Source organism: Diorhabda sublineata, chromosome 1 (assembly GCF_026230105.1).
Source record: "Diorhabda sublineata isolate icDioSubl1.1 chromosome 1, icDioSubl1.1, whole genome shotgun sequence".
Classification (NCBI taxonomy): Eukaryota; Metazoa; Arthropoda; class Insecta; order Coleoptera; family Chrysomelidae; genus Diorhabda; species Diorhabda sublineata.
The window spans coordinates 3314603-3332833 of record NC_079474.1 but is presented as its reverse complement, the minus strand read 5'-3'; the positions used below and the strand labels follow the sequence as shown (position 1 = coordinate 3332833).

At 36.0% G+C, this 18231-nt stretch overlaps 1 protein-coding gene across 1 annotated transcript in view; it reads right to left on the bottom strand.

The window, feature by feature from the left end:
* Positions 1–18231, bottom strand: part of LOC130452362 (transient receptor potential-gamma protein) — a 70722-nt gene that overhangs the window by 7127 nt on the left and 45364 nt on the right. Inside the window, exons 10-14 of the mRNA XM_056791571.1 lie at positions 17887–18020; positions 15201–15333; positions 14947–15142; positions 8001–8195; positions 6310–6529 (exon numbers count right to left, since the gene is read on the bottom strand). Of these exons, the coding sequence (XP_056647549.1) occupies positions 6310–6529; positions 8001–8195; positions 14947–15142; positions 15201–15333; positions 17887–18020 (878 nt within the window). The remainder of the gene's footprint in view (positions 1–6309; positions 6530–8000; positions 8196–14946; positions 15143–15200; positions 15334–17886; positions 18021–18231) is intronic.

The window sequence follows — 18231 nt, the reverse complement described above, 5'->3', positions numbered from 1 at the left end:
GGTGACCATATAGAAATTGTTGCAAGAATAAAAAAATAATTTTTTATGTGGTTTTCAACTAGAACCGAAACGAAAAAATGTAGAGAATACGTCTAAAATAAGCAAAACAGGAAAAATTCATCAATTATATTCTATTTTCTCGAAGTGTAGAAGAAAATATTAAAGACTTGCGAATGTTGCTGGACAGCGAGGCTGGTCGAAGATGTAGTATATATATATATATATATATATATATATATATATATATATATATATATATATATATATATATATATATATATATATCAACAAAATGAAATGGATGATTGCATATAGAACCAATTCCGATTAAAATCAACGGACACAACATTGAACTGATAGCACATTTCAAATATTTGGGTAGCTGGACGTTTAAAGCTAGTATCATGAATAAAGAGATGTGGTTCGATCGGATCCCGTGGACTGCACAAACCAGTAATGAAGAGAGACTCAGAAAGCTCAATATGGATCTCCTAAATATCGCAAAAACAAAAGAAAAAGTCAGTTATTTCGGGTATATGATGCGAAGTACCAAACCTCGCCTGATCATTCACTTGCAAGAAGCTTTCGTGGATACGAGATATTAGATACCAAATCAACCAAATTATCACGGAGATAGTCCACATTTGAAGACAGGCACGACACCGAAAGAAGAAGAGGATTGCTCTTTAGCATTGTGTGATTCTTTTAGATCTATGGTTTAGTGTAATGTAGGGTGATTCTTATGGCGGCAGTTATACGAGGACGGCCCCAGAAGTACCAAAGAAAACACAAAAAATTATTTATTTTCCATATGTGAAGTGATTTTTGTTCTATTCGGATTAAACGTGCAACCAATCTTGCGCATAACTTTCTCTTGTCCAGTTTTCTTTCATCCAGTATCGTTTCATAGTTTTTCTTCAACATTTATGGAGTCGTCACCACATTTAGTCAACCACTGCGTTGCTGGTCTTCCCAGGTCGTACGGTCTCGTCTAAACTTTGCTACCCAATATTTTACTGTTGACAACGAAGGATCAGTCTCACCAATAGTGGAATTTAGTTCAGTAGGTTGGATCAAGGTCTTTCAAATAAATTGGGGAAGCAAGGTGCTTCTGGGACGATCCTCGTTCATAATAAACTAGCCGTTGCCACGTTCACCAAATCACCAAACTAGAGTTCATAATTGACGTTTAATTTATAAGCATAACTTTCTCTTGTCCAGTTTTCTTTCATCCAGTATCGTTTCATAGTTTTTCTTCAACATTTATGGAGTTGTTACCACATTTAGTCAACCACTGCGTTGCTGGTCTTCGCAGGTCGTACGGTCTCGTCTAAACTTTGCTACCCAATATTTTACTGTTGACAACGAAGGATCAGTCTCACCAATAGTGGAATTTAGTTCAGTAGGTTGGATCAAGGTCTTTCAAATAAATTGGGGAAGCAAGGTGCTTCTGGGACGATCCTCGTACATAATAAACTAGCCGTTGCCACGTTCACCATATCACCAAACTAGAGTTCATAATTGACGTTTAATTTATAAGCATAACTTTCTATTGTCCAGTTTTCTTTCATCCAGTATCGTTTCATAGTTTTTCTTCAACATTTATGGAGTCGTCACCACATTTAGTCAACCACTGCGTTGCTGGTCTTCGCAGGTCGTACGGTCTCGTCTAAACTTTGCTACCCAATATTTTACTGTTGACAACGAAGGATCAGTCTCACCAATAGTGGAATTTAGTTCAGTAGGTTGGATCAAGGTCTTTCAAATAAATTGGGGAGGCAAGGTGCTTCTGGGACGATCCTCGTACATAATAAACTAGCCGTTGCCACGTTCACCATATCACCAAACTAGAGTTCATAATTGACGTTTAATTTATAAGCATAACTTTCTCTTGTCCAGTTTTCTTTCATCCAGTATCGTTTCATAGTTTTTCTTCAACATTTATGGAGTCGTCACCACATTTAGTCAACCACTGCGTTGCTGGTCTTCCCAGGTCGTACGGTCTCGTCTAAACTTTGCTACCCAATATTTTACTGTTGACAACGAAGGATCAGTCTCACCAATAGTGGAATTTAGTTCAGTAGGTTGGATCAAGGTCTTTCAAATAAATTGGGGTGGCAAGGTGCTTCTGGGACGATCCTCGTACATAATAAACTAGCCGTTGCCACGTTCACCATATCACCAAACTAGAGTTCATAATTGACGTTTAATTTATAAGCATAACTTTCTATTGTCCAGTTTTCTTTCATCCAGTATCGTTTCATAGTTTTTCTTCAACATTTATGGAGTCGTCACCACATTTAGTCAACCACTGCGTTGCTGGTCTTCCCAGGTCGTACGGTCTCGTCTAAACTTTGCTACCCAATATTTTACTGTTGACAACGAAGGATCAGTCTCACCAATAGTGGAATTTAGTTCAGTAGGTTGGATCAAGGTCTTTCAAATAAATTGGGGAAGCAAGGTGCTTCTGGGACGATCCTCGTTCATAATAAACTAGCCGTTGCCACGTTCACCAAATCACCAAACTAGAGTTCATAATTGACGTTTAATTTATAAGCATAACTTTCTCTTGTCCAGTTTTCTTTCATCCAGTATCGTTTCATAGTTTTTCTTCAACATTTATGGAGTTGTTACCACATTTAGTCAACCACTGCGTTGCTGGTCTTCGCAGGTCGTACGGTCTCGTCTAAACTTTGCTACCCAATATTTTACTGTTGACAACGAAGGATCAGTCTCACCAATAGTGGAATTTAGTTCAGTAGGTTGGATCAAGGTCTTTCAAATAAATTGGGGAAGCAAGGTGCTTCTGGGACGATCCTCGTACATAATAAACTAGCCGTTGCCACGTTCACCATATCACCAAACTAGAGTTCATAATTGACGTTTAATTTATAAGCATAACTTTCTATTGTCCAGTTTTCTTTCATCCAGTATCGTTTCATAGTTTTTCTTCAACATTTATGGAGTCGTCACCACATTTAGTCAACCACTGCGTTGCTGGTCTTCGCAGGTCGTACGGTCTCGTCTAAACTTTGCTACCCAATATTTTACTGTTGACAACGAAGGATCAGTCTCACCAATAGTGGAATTTAGTTCAGTAGGTTGGATCAAGGTCTTTCAAATAAATTGGGGAGGCAAGGTGCTTCTGGGACGATCCTCGTACATAATAAACTAGCCGTTGCCACGTTCACCATATCACCAAACTAGAGTTCATAATTGACGTTTAATTTATAAGCATAACTTTCTCTTGTCCAGTTTTCTTTCATCCAGTATCGTTTCATAGTTTTTCTTCAACATTTATGGAGTCGTCACCACATTTAGTCAACCACTGCGTTGCTGGTCTTCCCAGGTCGTACGGTCTCGTCTAAACTTTGCTACCCAATATTTTACTGTTGACAACGAAGGATCAGTCTCACCAATAGTGGAATTTAGTTCAGTAGGTTGGATCAAGGTCTTTCAAATAAATTGGGGTGGCAAGGTGCTTCTGGGACGATCCTCGTACATAATAAACTAGCCGTTGCCACGTTCACCATATCACCAAACTAGAGTTCATAATTGACGTTTAATTTATAAGCATAACTTTCTATTGTCCAGTTTTCTTTCATCCAGTATCGTTTCATAGTTTTTCTTCAACATTTATGGAGTCGTCACCACATTTAGTCAACCACTGCGTTGCTGGTCTTCCCAGGTCGTACGGTCTCGTCTAAACTTTGCTACCCAATATTTTACTGTTGACAACGAAGGATCAGTCTCACCAATAGTGGAATTTAGTTCAGTAGGTTGGATCAAGGTCTTTCAAATAAATTGGGGAAGCAAGGTGCTTCTGGGACGATCCTCGTTCATAATAAACTAGCCGTTGCCACGTTCACCAAATCACCAAACTAGAGTTCATAATTGACGTTTAATTTATAAGCATAACTTTCTCTTGTCCAGTTTTCTTTCATCCAGTATCGTTTCATAGTTTTTCTTCAACATTTATGGAGTTGTTACCACATTTAGTCAACCACTGCGTTGCTGGTCTTCGCAGGTCGTACGGTCTCGTCTAAACTTTGCTACCCAATATTTTACTGTTGACAACGAAGGATCAGTCTCACCAATAGTGGAATTTAGTTCAGTAGGTTGGATCAAGGTCTTTCAAATAAATTGGGGAAGCAAGGTGCTTCTGGGACGATCCTCGTACATAATAAACTAGCCGTTGCCACGTTCACCATATCACCAAACTAGAGTTCATAATTGACGTTTAATTTATAAGCATAACTTTCTATTGTCCAGTTTTCTTTCATCCAGTATCGTTTCATAGTTTTTCTTCAACATTTATGGAGTCGTCACCACATTTAGTCAACCACTGCGTTGCTGGTCTTCGCAGGTCGTACGGTCTCGTCTAAACTTTGCTACCCAATATTTTACTGTTGACAACGAAGGATCAGTCTCACCAATAGTGGAATTTAGTTCAGTAGGTTGGATCAAGGTCTTTCAAATAAATTGGGGAGGCAAGGTGCTTCTGGGACGATCCTCGTACATAATAAACTAGCCGTTGCCACGTTCACCATATCACCAAACTAGAGTTCATAATTGACGTTTAATTTATAAGCATAACTTTCTCTTGTCCAGTTTTCTTTCATCCAGTATCGTTTCATAGTTTTTCTTCAACATTTATGGAGTCGTCACCACATTTAGTCAACCACTGCGTTGCTGGTCTTCCCAGGTCGTACGGTCTCGTCTAAACTTTGCTACCCAATATTTTACTGTTGACAACGAAGGATCAGTCTCACCAATAGTGGAATTTAGTTCAGTAGGTTGGATCAAGGTCTTTCAAATAAATTGGGGTGGCAAGGTGCTTCTGGGACGATCCTCGTACATAATAAACTAGCCGTTGCCACGTTCACCATATCAACAAACTAGAGTTCATAATTGACGTTTAATTTATAAGCATAACTTTCTATTGTCCAGTTTTCTTTCATCCAGTATCGTTTCATAGTTTTTCTTCAACATTTATGGAGTCGTCACCACATTTAGTCAACCACTGCGTTGCTGGTCTTCGCAGGTCGTACGGTCTCGTCTAAACTTTGCTACCCAATATTTTACTGTTGACAACGAAGGATCAGTCTCACCAATAGTAGAATTTAGTTCAGTAGGTTGGATCAAGGTCTTTCAAATAAATTGGGGAAGCAAGGTGCTTCTGGGACGATCCTCGTTCATAATAAACTAGCCGTTGCCACGTTCACCAAATCACCAAACTAGAGTTCATAATTGACGTTTAATTTATAAGCATAACTTTCTCTTGTCCAGTTTTCTTTCATCCAGTATCGTTTCATAGTTTTTATTCAACATTTCTGGAGTCGTCACCACATTTAGTCAACCACTGCGTTGCTGGTCTTCGCAGGTCGTACGGTCTCGTCTAAACTTTGCTACCCAATATTTTACTGTTGACAACGAAGGATCAGTCTCACCAATAGTGGAATTTAGTTCAGTAGGTTGGATCAAGGTCTTTCAAATAAATTGGGGAGGCAAGGTGCTTCTGGGACGATCCTCGTACATAATAAACTAGCCGTTGCCACGTTCACCAAATCACCAAACTAGAGTTCATAATTGACGTTTAATTTATAAGCATAACTTTCTCTTGTCCAGTTTTCTTTCATCCAGTATCGTTTCATAGTTTTTATTCAACATTTCTGGAGTCGTCACCACATTTAGTCAACCACTGCGTTGCTGGTCTTCGCAGGTCGTACGGTCTCGTCTAAACTTTGCTACCCAATATTTTACTGTTGACAACGAAGGATCAGTCTCACCAATAGTAGAATTTAGTTCAGTAGGTTGGATCAAGGTCTTTCAAATAAATTGGGGAAGCAAGGTGCTTCTGGGACGATCCTCGTTCATAATAAACTAGCCGTTGCCACGTTCACCAAATCACCAAACTAGAGTTCATAATTGACGTTTAATTTATAAGCATAACTTTCTCTTGTCCAGTTTTCTTTCATCCAGTATCGTTTCATAGTTTTTATTCAACATTTCTGGAGTCGTCACCACATTTAGTCAACCACTGCGTTGCTGGTCTTCGCAGGTCGTACGGTCTCGTCTAAACTTTGCTACCCAATATTTTACTGTTGACAACGAAGGATCAGTCTCACCAATAGTGGAATTTAGTTCAGTAGGTTGGATCAAGGTCTTTCAAATAAATTGGGGAGGCAAGGTGCTTCTGGGACGATCCTCGTACATAATAAACTAGCCGTTGCCACGTTCACCAAATCACCAAACTAGAGTTCATAATTGACGTTTAATTTATAATAAAATAGATTAAAAAACACTCACCCATAACATTGTGCGCTGTCGAAGTATTCATACCGGAATTTTTAAGGATTTCGATAAGTTCGAATCGGAACGCAGAAATGTCTTGTTTTATTTCGTTGACGTCGTCCTCGGTGACGCCCTGATTTTCCGCTTTTCGTTGTTCGACCGTCACGTATCTTCTAACTAAATTTCTCATAATACCCTGTCCGCACAAATAATAATTGTAATCAAAAAACTGTTTCTACTATTGAAATATGTTATTTTTGGATAGAAATATTTTTGCCAACAATTGAAATGAATTTATTCGTCTTTTACGCTAATGCAAGAATTAAAAGTAACAAATAAATGTTTCTTAAGAAAAAAGTGAATAATTAATTTGTTTACCTGATATCTGAAGTCTCGTTCGTTAGCTTGTTTTACCTTGCGCTGAAATAAGATGATTTAACGTTGATTAATTTTATTTGTAACTGAATTTCTTATGATTTCAATTTTTTCACTTATAAATAAACGAATAAAACGTATTCGATCAAAATAAAAGTCAATAGTCACAGCTTTACGAGGGTGATTCCAAAAGTACCTCTATTTTTCAACGTAATCTTTTTTTAGCTCTATACACTTTTCCCAGCGATGTTCAATAACTTCGATTCCCTTTTTATCTTCAACCAACGAACTTGGAAACGGAAAATAATCCAAAGGGGCTAAATCTAGCTAATACGGTAGCAATTCAAACGGATTTGTGACCTGGTGCATTGTCTTGATGTAACAACACTTTCTTCTTACCCAACTGCGGCCATTTTTGTTTTATTTCTTCCCTCAATCGTTGCATAATACTCTCCGTTGATAGTTTTTCCTTCTTCAAGCTAGTCAATGGAAATTATTTCACGCTCATCCCAAAACACCGTCACCATGACCTTCCCTGCAGATGGAACGGTCTTTGCTTTCTTTGGAGACGGTTCTTCCTTTCCAATCCATTGTTTTGATTATTTTTTTGTCGATAATGAAGTGATGGACTCACGTTTCATCCATGATTAAGAAACAGCGCAAAAATCCGGATTCATTTCAGTGAAACACTCGATGGAAACATCTTCACGACGATGTTTTTGTTCTATGGTGCGAAAAGGCTGCACCCATCTTGCGCACAGCTTCCTTATGTCCAAATTTTATTTAATATGCACATTTTGAAATGCCTGCTATGTCTGCTAGCTGGGGCACTTCAAGTCGACGATCATCCAGTGGATTTTCTTCAACATTTTTGGAATCGTCACCTCATTTAGTCTAAATAATAATTTATTTGAAATTAACCTATCAATATTGAGTGTCCCTTCTCCTGGACTTAATTATAGCGTCCAATCGTTCGTCACATATATGCTCGATAGGGTTTAAGTCCGGACTACACGCTGGCCAATCCGAGGGTGACAATCGCTTTACTTTAATATAGCATAATAAGACTTCTGGATCTTTCTGCAAATAAAACTAACACTACTGATTTACGAGGACCTCCTGAACGTTTTTTGGAAAAAAAAACCAATTCAACAGTAATTTGTGGAGCGGTGGAGTGGAGCTAGTTCTGAACAAAAAAATTTCTTGGAAGTATCATTCTGAACATTGTAGTTTCTGAAGTCTAGTTTCCAATCAAATGGCAAGCCAAAACGTCCAAAGTAAGACAAACCCCTCATCAAAATGAGAAATTTATTCAAAAATTCGTAACTCACCCTTATAGTTCGCATATGTTCTTTCTTAGCTGCTCTGGAATGTCCGCAAAATTTTCTCCTCACCCAACAAATGATGTACCACAGACTTTTAGGAGTGGGAATGATATTAAATGGTACCGGAACGGTACCACCTTCTTCGAAATAGCTTATCCATAGTTTACTGCGGGCAAATTTCCATTCAGTATCGGCACGTTCCTAAGAAAAAATTGCACTTTCAGGTGTTATTTTTAACATCATCTAAGAGATAAAATTTAGTATTTGGTACGTTAATGTGAGAGCCTTGAAGTACACCATGATTTGTGAGAAGATACACGAAGAAATATTTAAGAGAGAGATTTGATAACCAAATTTGTTATTTCAAATAACACCCAACGTTTTTCTACACCTGAAAAAGCGGTTGAGGTATTGGAGGTACCTCAAAAGTGTATTAATCTCAATGGAGGATATTTTAAAAAAATTTAAACCATATCCAATTACCAATATTTGTTTTTATTTATTTCAAAACTTGAGAAGCAGTTTTCCTTAATTTTCCAATGAAAACTAAAGCTTTAATACGCTCAACTTTGTATAGAGTATATTTTAGAGCTTCTTTTATAATTTACTACCTTTCTCATCAAAGCAATAACTTTCTAAAACTTAGTTCCGTATCCTGCGGTTATTGGAAAGTGAAAGAGAATCTCGAAAAAGTTTCGAAAGGGATAGCGGTAAATTTGATGAAAAATTCCAAATACAAAACGTCGATGGATATACTACTGATATGAAATCGTGGAAATGTGAGTGAAAAAAGACGAATATTTCATTGGTTTCCACGATAAATCCAATTCCAACTTCACGAAAAGAAGTTGTTAGTAGACTGGTAAACTTAATTATAATTTACAAGATACTGAATGCGGCAATCAAATACGGCAATTTTCAAAAAAATTCTGATACGTATTTCCTAAAATTTTCCAGTTCTAGAAAACTCTTTTCCATTGATACCACCGAACATTTCCTCCCCTGGCAGGAAGTTTGAGCAAATATTGAGACGATTTTGTACGAAAGAAAAACATTCAAACGACCCTTCAAGGAAAATAAACTTATTCTTGTTTTGCACATCCAAAAATTTGCACCAAATGCATCATTATCATTAGAATAATCTGTTATGTTCAGATATATACAAAGGTCACCGAGAAACCGACTATTAAACATCTTGTTGATGCGATTAATGCAGTCATATTTAAACAACACGTGACAGGAGCTCTTTGTGCAAATAGGAAGAGTCTAACATAAGAAATAATCCGTTGAAATATGAGGAGAACATGTATCTGTATCTTTCCATTTGGACGGGACTGTCAGATTCTGGAGTCGCCATACATGTTCTCCTCATAATTCGACCGGTTATTTCTTATGTTAGACTCTTCCTATTTGCACCAAGAGCTCCTGTTACATGTTTTTTGATAACTAATTTGAATTGGTTTATCTTTTCCTGTATCTTTCCATTTGGACGGGTATTTCAGATTCTGGAGTCGCCATACATGTTCTCCTCATAATTCGACCGGTTATTTCTTATGTTAGACTCTTCCTATTTGCACCAAGAGCTCCTGTTACATGTTTTTTGATAACTAATTTGAATTGGTTTATCTTTTCCTGTATCTTTCCATTTGGACGGGTATTTCAGATTCTGGAGTCGCCATACATGTTCTCCTCATAATTCGACCGGTTATTTCTTATGTTAGACTCTTCCTATTTGCACCAAGAGCTCCTGTTACATGTTTTTTGATAACTAATTTGAATTGGTTTATCTTTTCCTGTATCTTTCCATTTGGACGGGACTGTCAGATTCTGGAGTCGCCATACATGTTCTCCTCATAATTCGACCGGTTATTTCTTATGTTAGACTCTTCCTGTTTGCACCAAGAGCTCCTGTTACATGTTTTTTGATAACTAATTTGAATTGGTTTATCTTTTCCTGTATCTTTCCATTTGGACGGGTATTTCAGATTCTGGAGTCGCCATACATGTTCTCCTCATAATTCGACCGGTTATTTCTTATGTTAGACTCTTCCTGTTTGCACCAAGAGCTCCTGTTACATGTTTTTTGATAACTAATTTGAATTGGTTTATCTTTTCCTGTATCTTTCCATTTGGACGGGACTGTCAGATTCTGGAGTCGCCATACATGTTCTCCTCATAATTCGACCGGTTATTTCTTATGTTAGACTCTTCCTGTTTGCACCAAGAGCTCCTGTTACATGTTTTTTGATAACTAATTTGAATTGGTTTATCTTTTCCTGTATCTTTCCATTTGGACGGGTATTTCAGATTCTGGAGTCGCCATACATGTTCTCCTCATAATTCGACCGGTTATTTCTTATGTTAGACTCTTCCTATTTGCACCAAGAGCTCCTGTTACATGTTTTTTGATAACTAATTTGAATTGGTTTATCTTTTCCTGTATCTTTCCATTTGGACGGGTATTTCAGATTCTGGAGTCGCCATACATGTTCTCCTCATAATTCGACGGCTTATTTCTTATGTTAGACTCTTCCTATTTGCACCAAGAGCTCCTGTTACATGTTTTTTGATAACTAATTTGAATTGGTTTATCTTTTCCTGTATCTTTCCATTTGGACGGGTATTTCAGATTCTGGAGTCGCCATACATGTTCTCCTCATAATTCGACGGCTTATTTCTTATGTTAGACTCTTCCTATTTGCACCAAGAGCTCCTGTTACATGTTTTTTGATAACTAATTTGAATTGGTTTATCTTTTCCTGTATCTTTCCATTTGGACGGGTATTTCAGATTCTGGAGTCGCCATACATGTTCTCCTCATAATTCGACGGCTTATTTCTTATGTTAGACTCTTCCTATTTGCACCAAGAGCTCCTGTTACATGTTTTTTGATAACTAATTTGAATTGGTTTATCTTTTCCTGTATCTTTCCATTTGGACGGGACTGTCAGATTCTGGAGTCGCCATACATGTTCTCCTCATAATTCGACCGGTTATTTCTTATGTTAGACTCTTCCTATTTGCACCAAGAGCTCCTGTTACATGTTTTTTGATAACTAATTTGAATTGGTTTATCTTTTCCTGTATCTTTCCATTTGGACGGGTATTTCAGATTCTGGAGTCGCCATACATGTTCTCCTCATAATTCGACGGCTTATTTCTTATGTTAGACTCTTCCTATTTGCACCAAGAGCTCCTGTTACATGTTTTTTGATAACTAATTTGAATTGGTTTATCTTTTCCTGTATCTTTCCATTTGGACGGGACTGTCAGATTCTGGAGTCGCCATACATGTTCTCCTCATAATTCGACCGGTTATTTCTTATGTTAGACTCTTCCTATTTGCACCAAGAGCTCCTGTTACATGTTTTTTGATAACTAATTTGAATTGGTTTATCTTTTCCTGTATCTTTCCATTTGGACGGGTATGAGAGATTATGGAGTCGCCATACATGTTCTCCTCATAATTCGACGGCTTATTTCTTATGTTAGACTCTTCCTATTTGCACCAAGAGCTCCTGTTACATGTTTTTTGATAACTAATTTGAATTGGTTTATCTTTTCCTGTATCTTTCCATTTAGACGGGTATTTCAGATTCTGGAGTCGCCATACATGTTCTCCTCATAATTCGACGGCTTATTTCTTATGTTAGACTCTTCCTATTTGCACCAAGAGCTCCTGTTACATGTTTTTTGATAACTAATTTGAATTGGTTTATCTTTTCCTGTAACTTTCCATTTGGACGGGTATTTCAGATTATGGAGTCGCCATACATGTTCTCCTCATAATTCGACCGGTTATTTCTTATGTTAGACTCTTCCTATTTGCACCAAGAGCTCCTGTTACATGTTTTTTGATAACTAATTTGAATTGGTTTATCTTTTCCTGTATCTTTCCATTTGGACGGGTATTTCAGATTCTGGAGTCGCCATACATGTTCTCCTCATAATTCGACGGCTTATTTCTTATGTTAGACTTTTCCTATTTGCACCAAGAGCTCCTGTTACATGTTTTTTGATAACTAATTTGAATTGGTTTATCTTTTCCTGTATCTTTCCATTTGGACGGGACTGTCAGATTCTGGAGTCGCCATACATGTTCTCCTCATAATTCGACCGGTTATTTCTTATGTTAGACTCTTCCTGTTTGCACCAAGAGCTCCTGTTACATGTTTTTTGATAACTAATTTGAATTGGTTTATCTTTTCCTGTATCTTTCCATTTGGACGGGTATTTCAGATTCTGGAGTCGCCATACATGTTCTCCTCAAAATTCGACCGGTTATTTCTTATGTTAGACTCTTCCTATTTGCACCAAGAGCTCCTGTTACATGTTTTTTGATAACTAATTTGAATTGGTTTATCTTTTCCTGTATCTTTCCATTTGGACGGGTATTTCAGATTCTGGAGTCGCCATACATGTTCTCCTCAAAATTCGACCGGTTATTTCTTATGTTAGACTCTTCCTATTTGCACCAAGAGCTCCTGTTACATGTTTTTTGATAACTAATTTGAATTGGTTTATCTTTTCCTGTATCTTTCCATTTGGACGGGTATTTCAGATTCTGGAGTCGCCATACATGTTCTCCTCATAATTCGACGGCTTATTTCTTATGTTAGACTCTTCCTATTTGCACCAAGAGCTCCTGTTACATGTTTTTTGATAACTAATTTGAATTGGTTTATCTTTTCCTGTATCTTTCCATTTGGACGGGTATTTCAGATTCTGGAGTCGCCATACATGTTCTCCTCATAATTCGACGGCTTATTTCTTATGTTAGACTCTTCCTATTTGCACCAAGAGCTCCTGTTACATGTTTTTTGATAACTAATTTGAATTGGTTTATCTTTTCCTGTATCTTTCCATTTGGACGGGACTGTCAGATTCTGGAGTCGCCATACATGTTCTCCTCATAATTCGACCGGTTATTTCTTATGTTAGACTCTTCCTATTTGCACCAAGAGCTCCTGTTACATGTTTTTTGATAACTAATTTGAATTGGTTTATCTTTTCCTGTATCTTTCCATTTGGACGGGTATGAGAGATTATGGAGTCGCCATACATGTTCTCCTCATAATTCGACGGCTTATTTCTTATGTTAGACTCTTCCTATTTGCACCAAGAGCTCCTGTTACATGTTTTTTGATAACTAATTTGAATTGGTTTATCTTTTCCTGTATCTTTCCATTTAGACGGGTATTTCAGATTCTGGAGTCGCCATACATGTTCTCCTCATAATTCGACGGCTTATTTCTTATGTTAGACTCTTCCTATTTGCACCAAGAGCTCCTGTTACATGTTTTTTGATAACTAATTTGAATTGGTTTATCTTTTCCTGTAACTTTCCATTTGGACGGGTATTTCAGATTATGGAGTCGCCATACATGTTCTCCTCATAATTCGACCGGTTATTTCTTATGTTAGACTCTTCCTATTTGCACCAAGAGCTCCTGTTACATGTTTTTTGATAACTAATTTGAATTGGTTTATCTTTTCCTGTATCTTTCCATTTGGACGGGTATTTCAGATTCTGGAGTCGCCATACATGTTCTCCTCATAATTCGACGGCTTATTTCTTATGTTAGACTCTTCCTATTTGCACCAAGAGCTCCTGTTACATGTTTTTTGATAACTAATTTGAATTGGTTTATCTTTTCCTGTATCTTTCCATTTGGACGGGTATTTCAGATTCTGGAGTCGCCATACATGTTCTCCTCATAATTCGACGGCTTATTTCTTATGTTAGACTCTTCCTATTTGCACCAAGAGCTCCTGTTACATGTTTTTTGATAACTAATTTGAATTGGTTTATCTTTTCCTGTATCTTTCCATTTGGACGGGACTGTCAGATTCTGGAGTCGCCATACATGTTCTCCTCATAATTCGACCGGTTATTTCTTATGTTAGACTCTTCCTGTTTGCACCAAGAGCTCCTGTTACATGTTTTTTGATAACTAAATTGAATTGGTTTATCTTTTCCTGTATCTTTCCATTTGGACGGGTATTTCAGATTCTGGAGTCGCCATACATGTTCTCCTCATAATTCGACCGGTTATTTCTTATGTTAGACTTTTCCTATTTGCACCAAGAGCTCCTGTTACATGTTTTTTGATAACTAATTTGAATTGGTTTATCTTTTCCTGTATCTTTCCATTTGGACGGGTATTTCAGATTCTGGAGTCGCCATACATGTTCTCCTCATAATTCGACCGGTTATTTCTTATGTTAGACTCTTCCTGTTTGCACCAAGAGCTCCTGTTACATGTTTTTTGATAACTAATTTGAATTGGTTTATCTTTTCCTGTATCTTTCCATTTGGACGGGTATTTCAGATTCTGGAGTCGCCATACATGTTCTCCTCATAATTCGACCGGTTATTTCTTATGTTAGACTCTTCCTATTTGCACCAAGAGCTCCTGTTACATGTTTTTTGATAACTAATTTGAATTGGTTTATCTTTTCCTGTATCTTTCCATTTCGACGGGTATGTCAGATTATGGAGTCGCCATACATGTTCTCCTCATAATTCGACCGGTTATTTCTTATGTTAGACTCTTCCTATTTGCACCAAGACCTCCTGTTACATGTTCTGTCGAATTATCAGGAGAACATGGCAACATACGTGTCCAAATGGAAAGTAAAATGGGATATGATCAAAAACAGCTTACCACCTAAAGAAGAAAAGATGAAACCAAATAATTAATCAATTATTATCAAAATATGTCATCCCATTATTCCTGAGAAAGAAAAATGAAGTTTGTATTGTCTAAATAGAATAGAAGGTCTTTGGTTTAATTTGAACGCGCACGCGTTCAAACTATCGAAGTCAATTACGATGGAAAACATCATGCAAAACATCACAAAAAGCCCAAAACATGTTTTCAACGTTGCATACAGGGAATAAGGGGGAAAATGTCATATGCATGCCAAAACCTGCGTCCTGTGTACTCACCGATATCAGTTGATAAGAATGATTCATCATGGCAATCAACAAATTGAGTAGTACCACTATGTTGATAACGGAATAGGTGCCGAACATCAACATCCCCCAAAACCTCGTAAATATTTTGATTTCGTTCAACTCGAAGCTCTCCAGATCTATTAGACCGAATACTGCCCAAAAGAGAGTTTGACTAGTTTCGAATAGACTGAAATGAAAACAACAATTTTAATGAATAAACAATTTTCGCGTCCAATAAAACTCACTTTGAAAATCTCCTCCATATCGTGCAAGCGTTCGAATCCGGTTCGGTTTGGTTGTGGTTCAATTTAGCTCCAGTTTCTTGTCGACATCTTTGTTTTTCGGAATCGGCGTAGTACCATAATAACTGGTTCAAACCTGTGATATAATTATTGATAGAAATCATAATAAGAGTAATTTGATGATTGAGGATGAATAAATTGATCTTCCTAGAAATTATTTAAAAGAAACAATGTAAATAAACCGCCTGCTATGATAAAAACTTATATAAAATAAACCCCAAACGTATTCCGGGTAATTCCAACGTAAATCCAGCTCGATTGCGCCGAATTTTAGAATTCTACTTCATCAAGGGATGCAGTAACGCGTTCGTAACTTGAGTATACAGTGTGAGACTGTATCAACAGGATATTCGAATTGAAAACTGTTTAATATGCCCAATTAAGATTTAAGTACCAATCCTATCGAATTATTTCACTGTGATTTGGTATTTTTTTTATTTCTCCAAGGTTTAAATACATGTCGGGTCAATGTTTTAACAATTTTTTTTTCAACATAAACCGTCTTCTACCATTATGTCTATTCTTATTGCTTCAGTTATTATTTCTTGTCAGTTTTCTACACATTGTTGTAGATGTCTTCTGTCATTATATTCATGTTTTTGGTGATAGTTTGTCTTTAGGTTTCGTGTCAAAATTGACGTTTCGACCTACTTCGGTCATTATTAAACTATGACACAGCTGCTTCTATTTCTTGCTATTCTTATTCTTGGTTTCTCCGCTGTCATTTTTATTTCTTCTGCTCTTTAGTTCTCGTATTTATCATGTTCTTCCAAAAGATATATCACATATTTTCTCCACATTTATATGTCATTATGTCATCTTCTCTCCCTATTTTTGCAATTTTGTCATTTTCGTTTCCATTCAGATCTTATTTTATGTCTTTTTTCTTTTTTGCGTATTCACTGATCCCAAAGGATAGTTTTTGATTTCTTTGTCATCTTCTTTCCAAATTCTTGCCACGATGTTATCTTCGTTTGTTATTATGTCTTCATTAGCATCTTTAATGTCAACCAGTGAGTTTTTGTTATTATTATTTGTTTTTAATGCATTTTCAATGGATTCAAAGGATAATTTTGAATTTTCTTCGTCATCTCTTCAAATTTTTGCCACGATATTATCTTCGTTTGTTATTATATCTTTATTTGCATCTTTAGTGTTAACCAGTGAACTTTTGTTATTATTTTTTGTTCTTATTTTGTTTTCAATGCTTCTTGAGGGAAGTTTTTGATTTTTTTGTCATCTTCTTTCCAAATTCTTGTCGTGATGTTATCTTCTCTTGTTATTATGTCTTCATTAGCATCTTTAATGTCAACCAGTGAGTTTTTGTTATTATTATTTGTTTTTAATGCATTTTCAATGGATTCAAAGGATAATTTTGAATTTTCTTCGTCATCTCTTCAAATTTTTGCCACGATATTATCTTCGTTTGTTATTATATCTTTATTTGCATCTCTAGTGTTAACCAGTGAACTTTTGTTATTATTATTTGTTTTTATTCTGTTTTCAATGCTTTTTCAGGAAAGTTATTGATTTTTTTGTCATCTTCTTTCCAAATTCTTGTCGTGATGTTATCTTCTCTTGTTATTATGTCTTCATTAGCATCTTTAATGTCAACCAGTGAGTTTTTGTTATTATTATTTGTTTTTAATGCATTTTCAATGGATTCAAAGGATAATTTTGAATTTTCTTCGTCATCTCTTCAAATTTTTGCCACGATATTATCTTCGTTTGTTATTATATCTTTATTTGCATCTCTAGTGTTAACCAGTGAACTTTTGTTATTATTATTTGTTCTTATTTTGTTTTCAATGCTTCTTGAGGAAAGTTTTTGATTTTTTTGTCATCTTCTTTCCAAATTCTTGTCGTGATGTTATCTTCTCTTGTTATTATGTCTTCATTAGCATCTTTAATGTCAACCAGTGAGTTTTTGTTATTATTATTTGTTTTTAATGCATTTTCAATGGATTCAAAGGATAATTTTGAATTTTCTTCGTCATCTCTTCAAATTTTTGCCACGATATTATCTTCGTTTGTTATTATATCTTTATTTGCATCTCTAGTGTTAACCAGTGAACTTTTGTTATTATTATTTGTTTTTATTCTGTTTTCAATGATTCCTGAGGAAAGTCTTTGATTTTTTTGTCATCTTCTTTCCAAATTCTTGTCGTGATGTTATCTTCTCTTGTTATTATGTCTTCATTTGCATCTTTAATGTCAACCAGTGAGTTTTTGTTATTATTATTTGTTTTTAATGCATTTTCAATGGATTCAAAGGATAATTTTGAATTTTCTTCGTCATCTCTTCAAATTTTTGCCACGATATTATCTTCGTTTGTTATTATATCTTTATTTGCATCTTTAGTATTTGTAAGTGAATTCTCATTATTATTACTTGTTTTTATTCCGTTTTCAATGCAACCTGAGGAAAGTTTTTGAGTTTCCTCGCCATCTTCTTTCCGAATTCTTGCCAGGACTTCTACTTTTATACCTTAACTAATATTTTAACTTCTGTCCTGTCTATTTTGTATTTTCATGGACAATAGTTTTGTTTATAAATTCATTGTGAAAGATGATATCTTTTAGTGTTGATATATCGTTGAACAAGCCATTTATTATGAAAAATACTTACCGCAAGAGAAAGCGAACAGTACTAAGACGTAGAGGAAAAAAAATTTCATGATATCCATTACCATTCTGGATAGAGACACCTGTAATGGCCCCAAATGTGGGTTCACCGAAAATATGTACACAAGTTTCAGGGAACTGAAAAAAAAATGGTAGAAAAAATTTGTGCTTTTTACGAAGGTGGAAATTTGTTTTATGAATATATATATTTGGAAATGGGGTAATTTTTATGAATGATTATCATTAAACATAATTTGTGTCGCTGCCTTTTGACTGTTGGTTCTTGAATTTCGACCTTAATTGTAAAACCAATTTCTACTACGCTTTCAAAATGTATAAAGATGGGATT